This window comes from Schistocerca serialis, chromosome 1 (assembly GCF_023864345.2).
Source record: "Schistocerca serialis cubense isolate TAMUIC-IGC-003099 chromosome 1, iqSchSeri2.2, whole genome shotgun sequence".
NCBI classification, from domain to species: Eukaryota; Metazoa; Arthropoda; class Insecta; order Orthoptera; family Acrididae; genus Schistocerca; species Schistocerca serialis.
In genome coordinates, this window is record NC_064638.1 from 94629380 (window position 1) to 94644326 (window position 14947).

The 14947-nt window shown below is 47.5% G+C and overlaps 1 protein-coding gene across 1 annotated transcript in view; it reads left to right on the forward strand.

Annotated features, from left to right (window-relative positions):
• Nucleotides 1-1940: 1940 nt before the first annotated feature.
• The window catches only part of LOC126419836 (glycoprotein 3-alpha-L-fucosyltransferase A-like), a 63362-nt gene continuing 50355 nt past the window's right edge, over nucleotides 1941-14947 (forward strand). The window contains exon 1 of the mRNA XM_050087229.1: nucleotides 1941-2011. Coding sequence (XP_049943186.1) covers nucleotides 1941-2011 — 71 coding nt within the window. The remainder of the gene's footprint in view (nucleotides 2012-14947) is intronic.

The following is a 14947-nucleotide window of genomic DNA, read 5'->3' on the forward strand; positions in this document are numbered from 1 at the left end:
TCCTTGTCTACTACCACTAATACACCACCTTCATTTTCCATTTCCCTGTCTTTTCGATATATGCTTAATTTTTCCCCAAAAATCTCACTGTTGTCAGTTTCTGTTTCAACCAGTTTTCTGTACCTAGTATTATGTGAGCCCTGCTGCTTTTCATGAGCGCTTCAAACTCTGGCACTTTGTTGTGAATGCTTTGGCAGTTTACCATTAAGATTTTAATACTCTCACCTGTGGGAGGCGTTTCTTTCGATTTTACACCGATATTTCTAGGTTTCCTACTGCTCGTTATCTTGGTTGAATGTAGAGTCGCCTAGTTTAAAAAAAACCGCACCTTGCTCTCCACGCAGAATTAGTTATCTGTGTAGCAGCGAATGATGTATAGTTCACACCTGATCCATTTAGGGAGCCCTACAGTTCCCAATCCTATGACGCAAGTCCAGGAAGTCCCAGCCTAGGAAGTCTCTGGTTGAGTGCTTCCACTCCACTCAGAACCAAAGGGCCATGATCAGTTCTGCGGACAATGCTGCAAATTGTGAGCTTCGTTGAAACCCCTTTGCGTATGACGACCAAATCGCTGGTTTGGCGCAGTCCATCCACCATACCAGTGTCGATCAGTAGCTGGGAATGTGTAGCTCGCAGGCTGCCCATGTCTCATTGACTTGCTGGCGACAAGTCGGATCGTGCAGATGAAAAATATTCAAATTCCATGGCGCACGGCCGTGCCATACAGATTGGGGTGGAATGAGGACCACGCAGATGTTAAGTGCAATGGTGAGAAGAGGCCAGTGGCCAGCATATGGCCTCCTGTGTTGCAAATATAGACTCCCGTGGGACACGTATCTTGTCTAGACAGGTTGCACAATAACTGGTAAGAAGATATGGTCAGAACAGTCGCCATGTTGGACTTCCCAGGTATCGTGAAGCAGGAAGCCCTGCACCACTAAACGTAGTTCCTGGCAAGTAGTATAGTGTGGAACCTGATCTTTCAGGTGCAGAACGCAGTTAAAATCACCTCCTAGCAGGTAGTGTTCATATCGTCCTAAGAACAGGGGGTGATGTCCTTAGAATGAAGCTAAGGCCATCCATGTCGTTGGTCAATGGCCGATATTGCGTAGAAATTAATGAAGTATTTCCCCATGGCAGTGAGTGCCATGGCCCGAGCTGATGGAAGGAAGGCGACATGGGTGACAGGAATCCCTTCGTGGGTGTACATGGCCATTCCACAGCCATGGGATCACCTGCGGAGGTGCGGACGCTATAGCCATTGATATCTGGGAGACTGGCCAAGTGAACTTCCTGCAGGAGGGCGAAATCAAAATAACAAGACTTCCTGCATATGGCGAATTTTCCACCTTGAATGGATGTTGTAAGTGCTGATTGTTGCTATTTGACAGGCCTGGTGGCGGTCTGCTGGAGAATGATCCACTGTGACGTGGACGTCACAGTGGAACTTCATCCTGCTCGCCCCAAGGGGGTTCTGGGGAGAGTATGATTACTTGAGCGGCGCTGATGATGCTGAGTCCTGTAACGAGTCCTGCTCTTCGACATCCTCTTCATGCCATTCCGTGAAGGTAGGCATCAGTATATCGTCCATTTTGTCCTCTGAAGATTAAGTCGTAGTGCATGGTGTAATTTCGGCAGTGCTGTGCCTGTTAAATAATTAGCAGGGACGGGCGCAGACAGACAGTGGATGTCGCCACGCTCAGATCTTTTTCTTCGGCGATGGTGGTGTCGTGGGCGTCGTGCGGGTCGATGGCGGCCTCGTGTTCAGTCTGCAATGTCTCCTCTTGGCTGGAGACGGTTCGCCGCCTTCTCTTACGATGTTTCGGAGAACGTAGTTTCGTTACGCGACCTTTCACGTCCGAGGATGGAAGGGAGTCACATCTGTCTGCAAGAAGGCCACCGTAATGAAAATGAGCGGGTTGATCTCCATATTATTGGCGATGGTTGGATCAGCATCTGGCAGAGTCGGCACCATTGAAGCCGGGTCGACGACCAACCGAGGCAGTGGGCCGTGCGTAGGCGCCCTCTGTTGGGGTTTGCTCTGGCTCAGTGGTCGCTTCCGGGCGTCGTTGTGACGTGGCAGAAGAAAGGAGAACAATGGCATAGGTCACCAGTAGCACCGTAGTTTGCAAAGCCGGTGGTCCGTCGGTGGCTGGAAGTTGTGTAATTCTCCATTATAAGCATTCGGATCTAAGACTGCCTTCTTCGTCCCACCCGGAACAGGTCCGAGGCTGTCCATCATACATAGTTATTGTATGGCATCCGTCAATCTGTAGGTAGGATGGGACGTGGTTTTGGAGATCAGTGGTGAATTGTCAGGAGTCGTATGACATGTCCGAAATTGCGTCCATTTCTCCGCAGTATGGCCGTGGACTGTGCTGTATCGTCAGTGTTCGAAAGGCATTCTGAAAGTGCGTATCCTACGCATGTTTAAACCTGCGTAGTCGACGGTCACCGCACCAGGATTGCCGTCAGCATGACCTCTTTGGTCTCGAGCAGAATGCACACTGCGTCGTTAACGATTTTAACATACACCGCACTGTTCACAATCGACAAGTGTATTGCTATGATGTCGCTCGTCGGGATCTTGACTTCATCTGACAGAAAACGCTCCACTTCGAGTGCTCTGGATCGGGAATAGCAGTTGCAGAAATTAAGTCGGAGGGTAGATTTACGATAACAGCTCGCCCTGTGTTGTAGACGCTAATCCGGCACGTAAGCAACAGCCATCAGCATGTAAACAAGGCAAGCTTTTGCTCCGCACACAGAAACACCAGCGTCTCCGCTCTGTTGCCGTGCCAGAGACTGACTAGGTCCGAGCTATCTAAGTACTACTCACGACTCGGCCTCAGAGCTTTACTTCTGCCTGTTCTTCTCTATGTTGTTGTTGTTGTTGTTGTTGTGGTCTTCAGTCCTGAGACTGGTTTGATGCAACTCTCCATGCTAATCTATCCTCTGCAAGCTTCTTCATCTCCCAGTACTTACTGCAACCTACGTCCTTCTGAATCTGCTTAGTGTATTCATCTCTTGGTCTCCCTCTATGATTTTTACCCTCCACACTGCCCTCCAACGCTAAATTTGTGATCCCTTGATGCCTCAGAACATGTCCTACCAACCGGTCCCTTCTTCTGGTCAAGTTGTGCCACAAACTCCTCTTCTCCCCAAGTCTATTCAATACCTCCTCATTAGTTATGTGATCTAACCATCTAATCTTCAGCATCCTTCTGTAGCACCACATTTCGAAAGCTTCTATTCTCTTCTTGTCCAAACTATTTATCGTCCATGTTTCACTTCCATACATGGCTACACTCCATACAAATACTTTCAGAAATGACTTCCTGACACTTAAATCTATACTCGATGTTAACTAATTTCTCTTCTTCAGAAACGCTTTTCTTGCCATTGCCAGTCTACATTTTATATCCTCTCTACTTCGACCATCATCAGTTATTTTGCTCCTCTTCTCTACTACTTTCTAAGCTTTACAGAAGTTATCCTGAATACCTTGGAGGACTAGCATTTCTGAAAGCAATGATAGTGCAAAGAAATGGCTTAGCCACAAAAAAATGGTTCAAATGGCTCTGAGCACTATGGGACTAAACATCTGTGGCCATCAGTCCCCTAGAACTTAGAACTACTAAAAACCTAACTAACCTAAGAACATCACACACATCCATGCCAGAGGCAGGATTAGAACCTGCGACCGTAGCGGTCACGCGGTTCCAGACTGAAGCGCCTAGAACCGCACGGCCACACCGGCCGGCGCTTAGGCACAGCCTGGGGGATTGTTTCCACAATAGATTCTCACTCTGCAATGGAGCGTTCATTCTTAAAATTGCTTCATTACTTCTATGAAAACGCAAATTTCCTCCTTTGTAGATATGCTGGTCTAGTTGTTCTGTGTGCAGTGCACATAAATCAACATTTTAGTATCCATGAAAACGATACAAGAGAAAAGGCAAAGTTACATGTTTAGTTAGAAACTCTACAGTCTGTCCGTGATGACCATGCGATAGTCGACCGACCGCTATATCATCCTCAGTATTCATCATCGGATGCGGTACGGATGGGCATGGGATCATCCCACTACACTCCTAGCCGTAGTCGGCGATTCGACTTTGGAGCTGCTAACTCTCAATCAGGTAGCTCCTCAGTGGGCGTCACAACTCTGAGTAAAAAACAGTTCAGTCCTCCCACCAAGGAAAAGTTCCTGGAAGTGCAGGGAATCGAACACAAGTCGCCCGCATTAGAACCTGTCTCACTCACAAGATTTTTTTCTTTTTCTTTTTTTTTAGGAATCTGAGTCGTGGCAGGGTGGATAAGAGGGTGAGACAGGCAAGGGGCGAAACTCGAGGCCAGGCCCAGGCATTCCCCCCTGCCCCTCATTACAAGGGATTTGTCAAGAAAGGGACTAGATCAAGGTAAATGACAATAAGGACTTTTTATACACTACTGGAAATGGAAAAAAGAACACATTGACACCGGTGTGTCAGACCCACCATACTTGCTCCGGACACTGCGAGAGGGCTGTACAAACAATGATCACACGCACGGCACAGCGGACACACCAGGAACCGCGGTGTTGGCCGTCGAATGGCGCTAGCTGCGCAGCATTTGTGCACCGCCGCCGTCAGTGTCAGCCACTTTGCCGTGGCATACGGAGCTCCATCGCAGTCTTTAACACTGGTAGCATGCCGCGACAGCGTGGACGTGAACCGTATGTGCAGTTGACGGACTTTGAGCGAGGGCGTATAGTGGGCATGCGGGAGGCCGGGTGGACGTACCGCCGAATTGTTCAACACGTGGGGCGTGAGGTCTCCACAGTACATCGATGTTGTCGCCAGTGGTCGGCGGAAGGTGCACGTGCCCGTCGACCTGGGACCGGACCGCAGCGACGCACGGATGCACGCCAAGACCGTAGGATCCTACGCAGTGCCGTAGGGGACCGCACCGCCACTTCCCAGCAAATTAGGGACACAGTTGCTCCTGGGGTATCGGCGAGAACCATTCGCAACCGTCTCCATGAAGCTGGGCTACGGTCCCGCACACCGTTAGGCCGTCTTCCGCTCACGCCCCAACATCGTGCAGCCCGCCTCCAGTGGTGTCGCGACAGGCGTGAATGGAGGGACGAATGGAGACGTGTCGTCTTCAACGATGAGAGTCGCTTCTGCCTTGGTGCCAATGATGGTCGTATGCGTGTTTGGCGCCGTGCAGGTGAGCGCCACAATCAGGACTGCATACGACCGAGGCACACAGGGCCAACACCCGGCATCATGGTGTGGGGAGCGATCTCCTACACTGGCCGTTCACCACTGGTGATCGTCGAGGGGACACTGAATAGTGCACGGTACATCCAAACCGTCATCGAACCCATCGTTCTACCATTCCTAGACCGGCAAGGGAACTTGCTGTTGCAACAGGACAATGCACGTCCGCATGTATCCCGTGCCACCCAACGTGCTCTAGAAGGTGTACGTCAACTACCCTGGCCAGCAAGATCTCCGGATCTGTCCCCCATTGAGCATGTTTGGGACTGGATGAAGCGTCGTCTCACGCGGTCTGCACGTCCAGCACGAACGCTGGTCCAACTGAGGCGCCAGGTGGAAATGGCATGGCAAGCCGTTCCACAGGACTACATCCAGCATCTCTACGATCGTCTCCATGGGAGAATAGTAGCCTGCATTGCTGCGAAAGGTGGATATACACTGTACTAGTGCCGACATTGTGCATGCTCTGTTGCCTGTGTCTATGTGCCTGTGGTTCTGTCAGTGTGATCATGTGATGTATCTGACCCCAGGAATGTGTCAATAAAGTTTCCCCTTCCTGGGACAATGAATTCACGGTGTTCTTATTTCAATTTCCAGGAGTGTATTTTTTATTTGTATTTGTATTTTAATTTGTATTATTTGTGGGACAGCATATCAGGCCTTTCCTGGCGGGGTGGGGGAGGGGGGGAAGTGGGGGAGAGGGGGAGCTGTATGGGGGGACGCCCGTAACTTCATGGCAGACAAACGTAAGAACTAAAATTCAAACTGAGAAAAAAAGTCAGTCGACCATGCAATTCCCTTCACACATTCAAGTCGCCAGACTGGACATGTTGGTAATGTACACCATTTCAGAAATGATCGTTCACATGTCAATAATGTAGGAGGTTAGGTACTCCCAAACTAAGGGGACTGGATTGTGATCGCGCTGTGAAACTAGCTGGCAAAGGTCCGTGATATGTGGGTGAACATTCGAGCATACTGTGAGGTTCCAGTATATACCACCAAAAATCAAGTGTGGAGTTTGGGGGATCGCGGAAAAGGTAGGCGATCATGCCAACTTGCAATCGCGTAATAGCATGGTGCTTAACCGGGGGAAGGTGAGAAGTGTGTGCAAGGAGTTGCAGAAAGGGATGGACGATTGCTGGCGAGGTGCAGAGGTAGCGGGCCAATATACATAGTGTTAGGAACCAGACCTTATATTTCGTAGCGCACGTAAGGTGGTGCTTGTCAGTGTCCTTGCACGGGAAACTTGTGCAAATTGGCGATGCAGCCAGACTGATACGGTATAGTCACTGGTTGTAGGGAAACTAACCATTGACAATGTAGTACCAAAACGCCCTGATATCCCACAGAAGGAATGGAGCGTGGATAGTCTTCAACATTGTCGACCATTGGACGTCTGGGCATTGTGTTACCAACGTGTTTCGGAGGGGTGTGCATCGATGACAACTTACAAAAATCTGCATTGGGCGTGTTGTCAAAAATGTTCAAATGTCTGTGAATTCCCAAGGGACCAAATTGCTGAGGTCATCGGTCCCTAGACTTACACACTACTTAAATTAACTTATGCTAAGAACAGCACATACAGCCATGCCCAAGGGAAGACTCGAACCTCTGGCGGGAGGGGCTGCGCAATCCGTAACTCGCCACTTCAAACCGCGTGGCCATTCCACGCGGCGGGTGTGTTGTCGGAAGAGCATCATGTACAAAACTAAGTTCGATAAAATAGGTATGAATGTGAGACAGCACCAGAGCAATGTGCTCTATGATGCAATGTGCAATGCGATTGGCAGTTCAGGTGAGTCCGGCACAAGGATTACCAGGGTGCAATGAGTAAGGGATGTTAAAGGTTCCCACCAACGTCTCAATATTGTATGAACATATAATGCAGTGCCTCTGGCCCAAACATGGACAAGACCAAGACCATCTTTTGTAACACAGAGGGTAAGGGTCTCATATCTGATTTTGAAGACGGTGCCAGCGAAAACGAAGTAGAGCCCGCACAGGATGTGGTGGCCGATGCGCAGTGACAATTTTCTTCCAAAGAGCTGGGCGAGTTCATTCGTTTATCCGCCGATAAGTGTTTGCCTCTCTTCGGCCTTTTGGTGAAGACAGAATCGATGCGCATACCCTGTAGTCTGCCTCAGACGATATTACAGAAACTGTTCGGTAAAAAACATTTCATTTTTGCTTTACTTACAGCTTTATGTGTCAGGTTCATGATGATGTGCTAATCATTTCGTTAATGACCATAGTTATTGTGATGTTTACTTGGAAGTAAGACACTGCGCAAAATTCGGAAAAGTTCACAATGAAAAATAGATGGCCGCTATGATTTTGCGTTTGGTGCATGTTACATAATGTGTTGCTGTATATGATATTTAGCTAACATATTGAATTTTTCTTTAGACTTGGGTAGAGGTGTTTATCTGTCACTATTGTCGAGAAAATTGATCTGACGTTGCACATTCAATTGCGATCGCACCGAGCCAGCCTGAAAGCCAGAGTGAAATAACCTTAACATTCCTCGTATTTCATAAACGGTTTCAGGTACCGAAACAAGATTTTAACAAATGACAGCACGCAAAGAGGAGAGTATTTTGCCATATCGTTATTATGTAAAACTTCATTATCCACCGTAATATTCCACTAACTACAGACTTGTTCGATGAAAGAAGTAATTTTTGAAGGCCATTGACAGCTGGTGAAACAAGAAATAGTATAGGTTTTGGAACAACATCGGTGAAGATATTACATGTTTATTTTTGTACCTAGGATGTGTTTTATCACAAGCTGCTGACCTTACTTTTCCTCAGTTCCCCAATTACTAGACTTAATATACCACTGTTTCAGAATTCTCCCTTAATTGGGGCTGCACAGCATGTTAGTGAGGTGAGACTGTGTAAACTCCGCTGTGTTTTGGCGAAAGAAGCAAATTTTAACATGACAGCTCGAGAAATGTGTAGGTCTTATTCAAAATTCGTCTCTCATGACGCTATTCCGAATGTTACAAATGGCTAAGAAGCCAGGCGAAAATAAATCTCTGTATTTTCGGTGGAATTCTTTTTAGATATTAATGGACAGTGTCTTGAAAGGAGAATATAAGATGAACAACAACAAAAGCAAAACGAGGATAATGGAATGCAGTCAAATTAAATCGGGCGATGCTAAGGGAATTAGATTAGGAAATGAGACGCTTAAAGTAGAAAATGAGTTTTGCTATTTGGGGAGCAAAATAACTGATGATGGTCGAAGTAGAGAAGATATAAAATGTAGACTGACACTGGCAAGGAAAGCGTTTCTGAAGAAGAGAAATTTGTTAACATCGAATATAGTGTCGGACGTTCCATGCGGCTTTTCGCGGATGATGCTGTAGTATACAGAGAAATTGCAGCATTAGAAAATTGTAGCGAAATGCAGGAAGATCTGCAGCGGATTGGCACTTGGTGCAGGGAGTGGCAACTGACCCTTAACATAGACAAATGTAATGTATTGCGAATACATAGGAAGAAGGATCCTTTATTGTATGATTATATGATAGCGGAACAAACACTGGTAGCAGTTACTTCTATAAAATATCTGGGAGTATGCGGGCGGAACGATTTGAAGTGGAATGATCATATAAAATTAATTGTTGGTAAGGCGGGTGCCAGGTCGAGATTCATTGGGAGAGTCCTTAGAAAATGTAGTCCATCAACAAAGGAGGTGGCTTACAAAACACTCGTTCGACCTATACTTGAGTATTGCTCATCAGTGTGGCATCTGTACCAGGTCGGATTGACGGAGGAGATAGAGAATATCCCATGAAGAGCGGCGTGTTTCGTCACAGGGTTACTTGGTAAGCGTGATAGCGTTACGGAGATGTTTAGCAAACTCTAGTGGCAGACTATGCAAGAGAGGCGCTCTGCATCGCTGTGTAGCTTGCTGTCCAGGTTTCGGGAGGGTGCGAATCTGTATGAAGTATCGAATATATTGCTTCCCCCTACTTATACCTCCCGAGGAGATCACGAATGTAAAATTAGAGAGATTCGAGCGCGCACGAAGGCTTTCCGGCAGTCGTTCTTACCTCGAATCATACGCGACTGGAACAGAAAAGGGAGGTAATGACAGTGGCACGTAAAGTGCCCTCCCCCACACACCGTTGGGTGGCTTGCGGAGTATAAATGTAGATGTAGATTTAAGTGTCAGGAAGACGTTTCTGGAAGTATTTGTAGGGAGTGTAGCCATGTATGGAAGTGAAACATGGACAATAAATAGTTTGGTAAGAAGAGAATAGAAGTTTTCGAAATGTGGTGCTACAGAAGAATGCTGAAGATTAGATGGGTAGATCACATAACTAATGAGGCGGTATTGAACAGAATTGGGGAGAAGATGAGTTTGTGGCACAACTTGACTAGAAGAAGGGATCGGTTGGTAGGGCATGTTCTGAGGCATCAAGGGATCACCAATTCAGTATTGGAGGGCAGTGTGGAGGGTAAAAATCATAGAGGGAGACCAAGAGATGAATACACTAAGCAGATTCAGAAGGCTGTGGGTTGCAGTAGGTACTGGGAGATGAAGAAGCTTGCACAGGATAGAGTAGCATGGAGAGCTACATCAAACCAGTCTCAGGACTGAAAACAACAACAAAAACAACAACAACCAAAGCAGAGGTGACAGATCTTTTTGAATGGTCGCTTTACAAGTGTGGGCATGGAGGGGCCCCACTGAATATTTACCAAAAATGTGAGTGTTGGCTTCACTTTGGAGTAGCACTCCCCCTCCAGTGCTCGGCATTTCCCCTCTAACACCTGCCCGTAACCCTCATGACTGCTGCTCTCCTCATACATGTCTAGTCTTCTGCGCATGTACCAGCCACGGTATTGTGTGCGGACTCTACGCAAGGGCCTGTTGGAGTTGACATCGCAGTATCAATAGTAGAGGGAGTAATTGGGCAGCTTGGACCAATTTAGATGCCACTTATTTGTTGACATAATTCACTCTCTGTAGTGGGTTCAGGCTGTGCAGGAGGATGTGGTAAACATGGTAAGGGATCGACTGCAGCAACTGACGTTACGTTTTTGCCACAGTATGCTGGTTGGAACTGGTAAAGTCGATGCCCAGGTAATTGAGCATTGTCACTATGGGAAATGGGAGTGGTTCCTTGTCCTGGAGTCCACGTCAGATATTCATGATTATCGATTTGGCAATACTGATGTGGCAACCCACTGATTGTCCATAAGTTGGATCCATACTATGGCGTTGTGTATTTCGCAGGTGAGTGTGTGAGAATGAGGAGGTCGTCTGCATAGGCCCAGCAGTGGAATGTGTGGCCACACAATGTAAGTCCTGTAAGACGATGTAGGAAGCCTTTGATGAGAGGCTCAACGGTGATCGCGTTACAACATAGTGGACAAAGGGCATACCTGCCTGAACGAAAGCTGGACAGGGATCGGTCCAGCCAATTGTCCATTTACCAGGACTATGGATATTGCATTGCAAAGTAAGTGGCCAATGGCAGTTATGATTGTTGGTGGTGGTGGGTGGACCCCATGCATTCTGCCACTGAGAGGAGACAACAGTGGAGGACTCATTTGAAGGCACTACTGAAATCTATCGACACCAGTGCCGCAAGGAGGCTGCAGGACACGGCAAGCGCATTAAAAATCCTGATATTCATCCTTGGCTGTGCGAAGGGTGGCCCCAAGCCTAGCTATGTTTGTTCCCTAGAATATACTGCAGGTAACACCTCACACATGCGTGCTGCCAAGAGATGCACGTAGTTTTTATAATTCACATTTAGTAATGTGAGGAATGGAAGTGGGTGATGTGCATTCGCCCTGTTGGTTTGGGCACCAGTGTGTGAATGCCATTGACAAAGTCTGGTGTTAGGGGAAAGGAATGCCTCAACTACTCTTGGAACATCTCTGTCCAATGTAGAAGCATCATTGCGTTGAAGGTCCAATAAAATTCACTCGGAAGGCTGCTGGGGCCTAGGGAGTTGTTCTTCGCTCCTTTGATGATTTGTGGGTGACGTGCGGGCTCGTCCTCAACGTCGTCGGCCTATGCCTCCAAATGGGGGGACTATGCTGTATCTATATGGTCTTCTGTAAAGAGGGGAGGGACGTGTGACGACGGTCTTAGCTTAAGAACCGAGAGCAACCACGTTTGCTTAGTGTTCTCAGTGCTAAGAGAGAAGCAACACTGCGTGAAATAACCGCACAAACAAATGTGGGACTACGACGAATATATCCGTTAGGACAGTGCGGCGAAATTTGGCTTTAACAGGCTATGGTAGCAGACGACTGACGCGAGTGCATTTGCTAACAGCACGACATCGCCTGCAGCGCCTCTCCTAGGCTCGTGACCAAATTGGTTGGGCCCTAGACGACAGTAAAGCAAAAGTCTGGTCAGATGAGTACCATTTCCAGTTGGTAAGAGCTAACGGTAGGGTTCAAGTCATGGGACACCTCCTAATAGCGTGCCCTCCTTTTGCATGACATAGTGCAGCCACTCCGCGTGTCATTGACTCAAGAAGCCGTTGGGAGTACCGTGCAGAAATATTGAGCCGTTGTGCCTCTAAAGCCGTCCATAATTGCGGAAGTGTTGCTGGTGCTTGATTTAGTACACCAACTGACCTCTTGATTATGTCCCACAGATGTTCGACTGGTGGCCAAATCATTCGCTCGAACTGTACAGAATGTTCTTCAATCCAACCGGGAACAGTTGTCGTCTGGTGACTTGGCGCATTGTCATCCAGAAAAATTACATTTTTGTTTGAGAACATGAAGTCCATGAATGGCTGCAAATGGTCTCCACGTAGCCATACATAATCATTTCCAGTCAGTTCATTTTGACCAGAGAACCCAGTTCATTCCATTTAAACACAGTCCATTTCATTATGGAGACACCACCAGCTTGCACAGTGCTTTGTCAGCGATGTGAGTTCACGACTTCTCGGGCTTTGATCCAAGCTCGAACGCTACCGTCAGCTCTTACCAAGTGAAATCAGACCTCATCTGACCAGACCTCGATTTTCCAGTCGCCTAGGGTGGACAGAGAGTATAACACATATTAATAATAAAATTCTAGAATCTAGTAGAAAACGTGCAGATGAATTGTCGTGACCGTAGAAAATCAATCACGCTGCAAAGAGAAAACGTTCAACCAAAACCTCTGTGCAGGGACTTCTGCATGTACTACTTACAGACACGCAGACGGATAGAACATTCAAAGGACGTGTGATGCCGGAGGCCAACTGTCGCACTGGGGTAAACACCATGGGGAGTGAAGGTCTGGGCCTTCGATTACTCGACTTGGAACTCTGCCTACTAGTAGAAAGTCAACACGAACACGCAGAGACTGAATATTCCGGAAACAGAAAAATAAGTTGATACTTTATGAAACCCTGGATACAAGGCACTGTACGCGAGTCAGAAGGGCCTTCGAAAGCGTTTAAAAGGGTAGTAGTAACAGGCAGTCCGCATCAAGTAATCATCGACAGATATATTTTCATATTTAGTGGCGAACAAGGACGGTTGATCCTTGACTGAAGCAGTTAGTGCTCAGCATTCATTTGTTAGTAGGAACAAGTAGTTGTATATGTCTCTGGTGAATTAGGTCAGAGAGATGGTTGATTTAATACAAGACAGAAAGAGTGGCAGTAATTGCACTTGTCTCTGAGTTAAGCACTGAGGAGTGAAACCCAATGCTTATGGCCTGCTCCTCTCGAACAGCCAAGCTTAACATCCGCATCCGACAGACAGATCACTGTCACAGTTTCACATGGCTTCACTTCCTGAGACGCTTTGAAGAGATCTGGAATTTAACCAAGAGCTTCGGAACAAAGATTTGTGATCTGGAACTTTACACTACCACTTTTTCTCCTCTCGCCAGCTACATAACTGACTGTGAAAATTTTCCACCAGCAGAATATGAACCGAAAGAACTCCGATGCGAGCGCACCACACAAATATGTGTTAGTGAGCTCGGCTGCAGTAGTTGGTGATATGAAATTCACTAACATTTATTTGCAACAAATCGTATCTGTCGCAGAAGCCCATAGCTGACGACAGCAAAAGCGACCACCCGGCAGGTAGAAAGACGCACTGTTATTCCGCGTGGATAGTTGACCCGCGCGGGCGACGACTCGGCGGTGCGGACTCAGCGGGGACGGACACATGCTTTCCGCGCTGGAAGCTGAACGATCGCTTGCCTACTTCCCCGTTCCCTTACAGAGCATATATTCGTAGGATGTAAGTTATAATCCAAAACCCACTAAATAAGGCAAATAAGGCTGCAACTGAAAATGACGATATCCAATATGACGTCTTGCAAGTTCTGCTTTTGACGTAGAACGTTATCTTGCTTCTGATTGGTCACGTTCTTCTCCACGAAACTGAAACCTGACTTGTATAATTCATTCTTTCATTCATACAATGAAGGCAAGATTCAGCACAACCAGGACCACCTCCAAAGAAGTCCAACGTAGCCTCGGACGAAACGTCAGGGATTGAGAGTTCCATGGACCACGGCCATACAACCCGGAAAAATTCTCAGCAGCTCAATGTTTTATTCTTAGGAATGCAATGGAACGTGAAATTCCACAGTGTAACGTCACAAAATTCGACCAGATCCTCGTCCAGGGGCGCTTTCACACCATGAGTGGAGACAGTTTTAGCCATAGCCAAAGGGTTTGTTTCCGGGATGTATTTTTCCCTCTGCAGCGGAGTGTGCTCTGATTTGACACTTGCTGACAGAATAAAACTGCGATCTAGGCTGGAACTCGAACCCAGAACCTTATCTTATCCAGTCGTAACGTATCTGGAAAGGAGAACTTCTATGAAGTAGGGAAAAAGTGCTGACAGGAGCAAAGTTGTGAGGACGAGTCGTGTCTGGTTAGCTCGGCCAGTAAAAGCATGCAAGATTCCAGGTTCGAGGCCCAATCCAGAACACAATTCGAATTTGCCACGAAGTTTCAAAACAGCGCACATTCCACTGCAGAGCGAAAGATTCAGCCTAAATGCGAGAACCTTTCCAGGAATGCAGGCTTTCTCGGCGAGGCTCGATGATGATGTCTTTTTGGGTTATCAAGCGAGTCAAGGCGTCATTCTGCGGTAACCTTTCGACAAGTCTCCTGCTCGTCATCTTCAGGCTAAGCGTCCGGTTCATGTCCAGTTCGTGTCTTTCCTACGCCTCTTTTGTAATGGCTGGGCCAGTCGCACGCATAGGGAAGGGGTGTCGCAGACGGTGGTGGAGAGAAATCGCTGCCAGACTCAACGGTGTATTTAGCAGCGCCTCTTACAACATGTGAGAAGCGTTCGGCCAAACGAACGAATCTGCAGTGGCATAGCGCAACCTCGACGAATGTCTTACGTTTGAATTTGAACAGAGGCGATGTGCCAGACGGACGGACTCTTAGGACTCGATTGTCAAAGAGGCAGTGGTCCCCCTCATCACCGTGTGTGACATCTCTTCCGAAGGTGCGCGACTGGCCCAGCCGTTGCACACGAGGCAGAAGAGTCTGTGGTCCAGAGTCTACAAAAAAAAAAAAAAAACGAACTGCACATGAACCTGACGCTTCATCTGAAGATGATAAGTAGGGAACTTGTCGAAACGTTGCCCCAGAACGACGCCTTGACTCGGCCGATAACCAGGAAGGGTCTTTCTCCGGCACGCTGAGGCAGCAGCAGTTGAGGCTA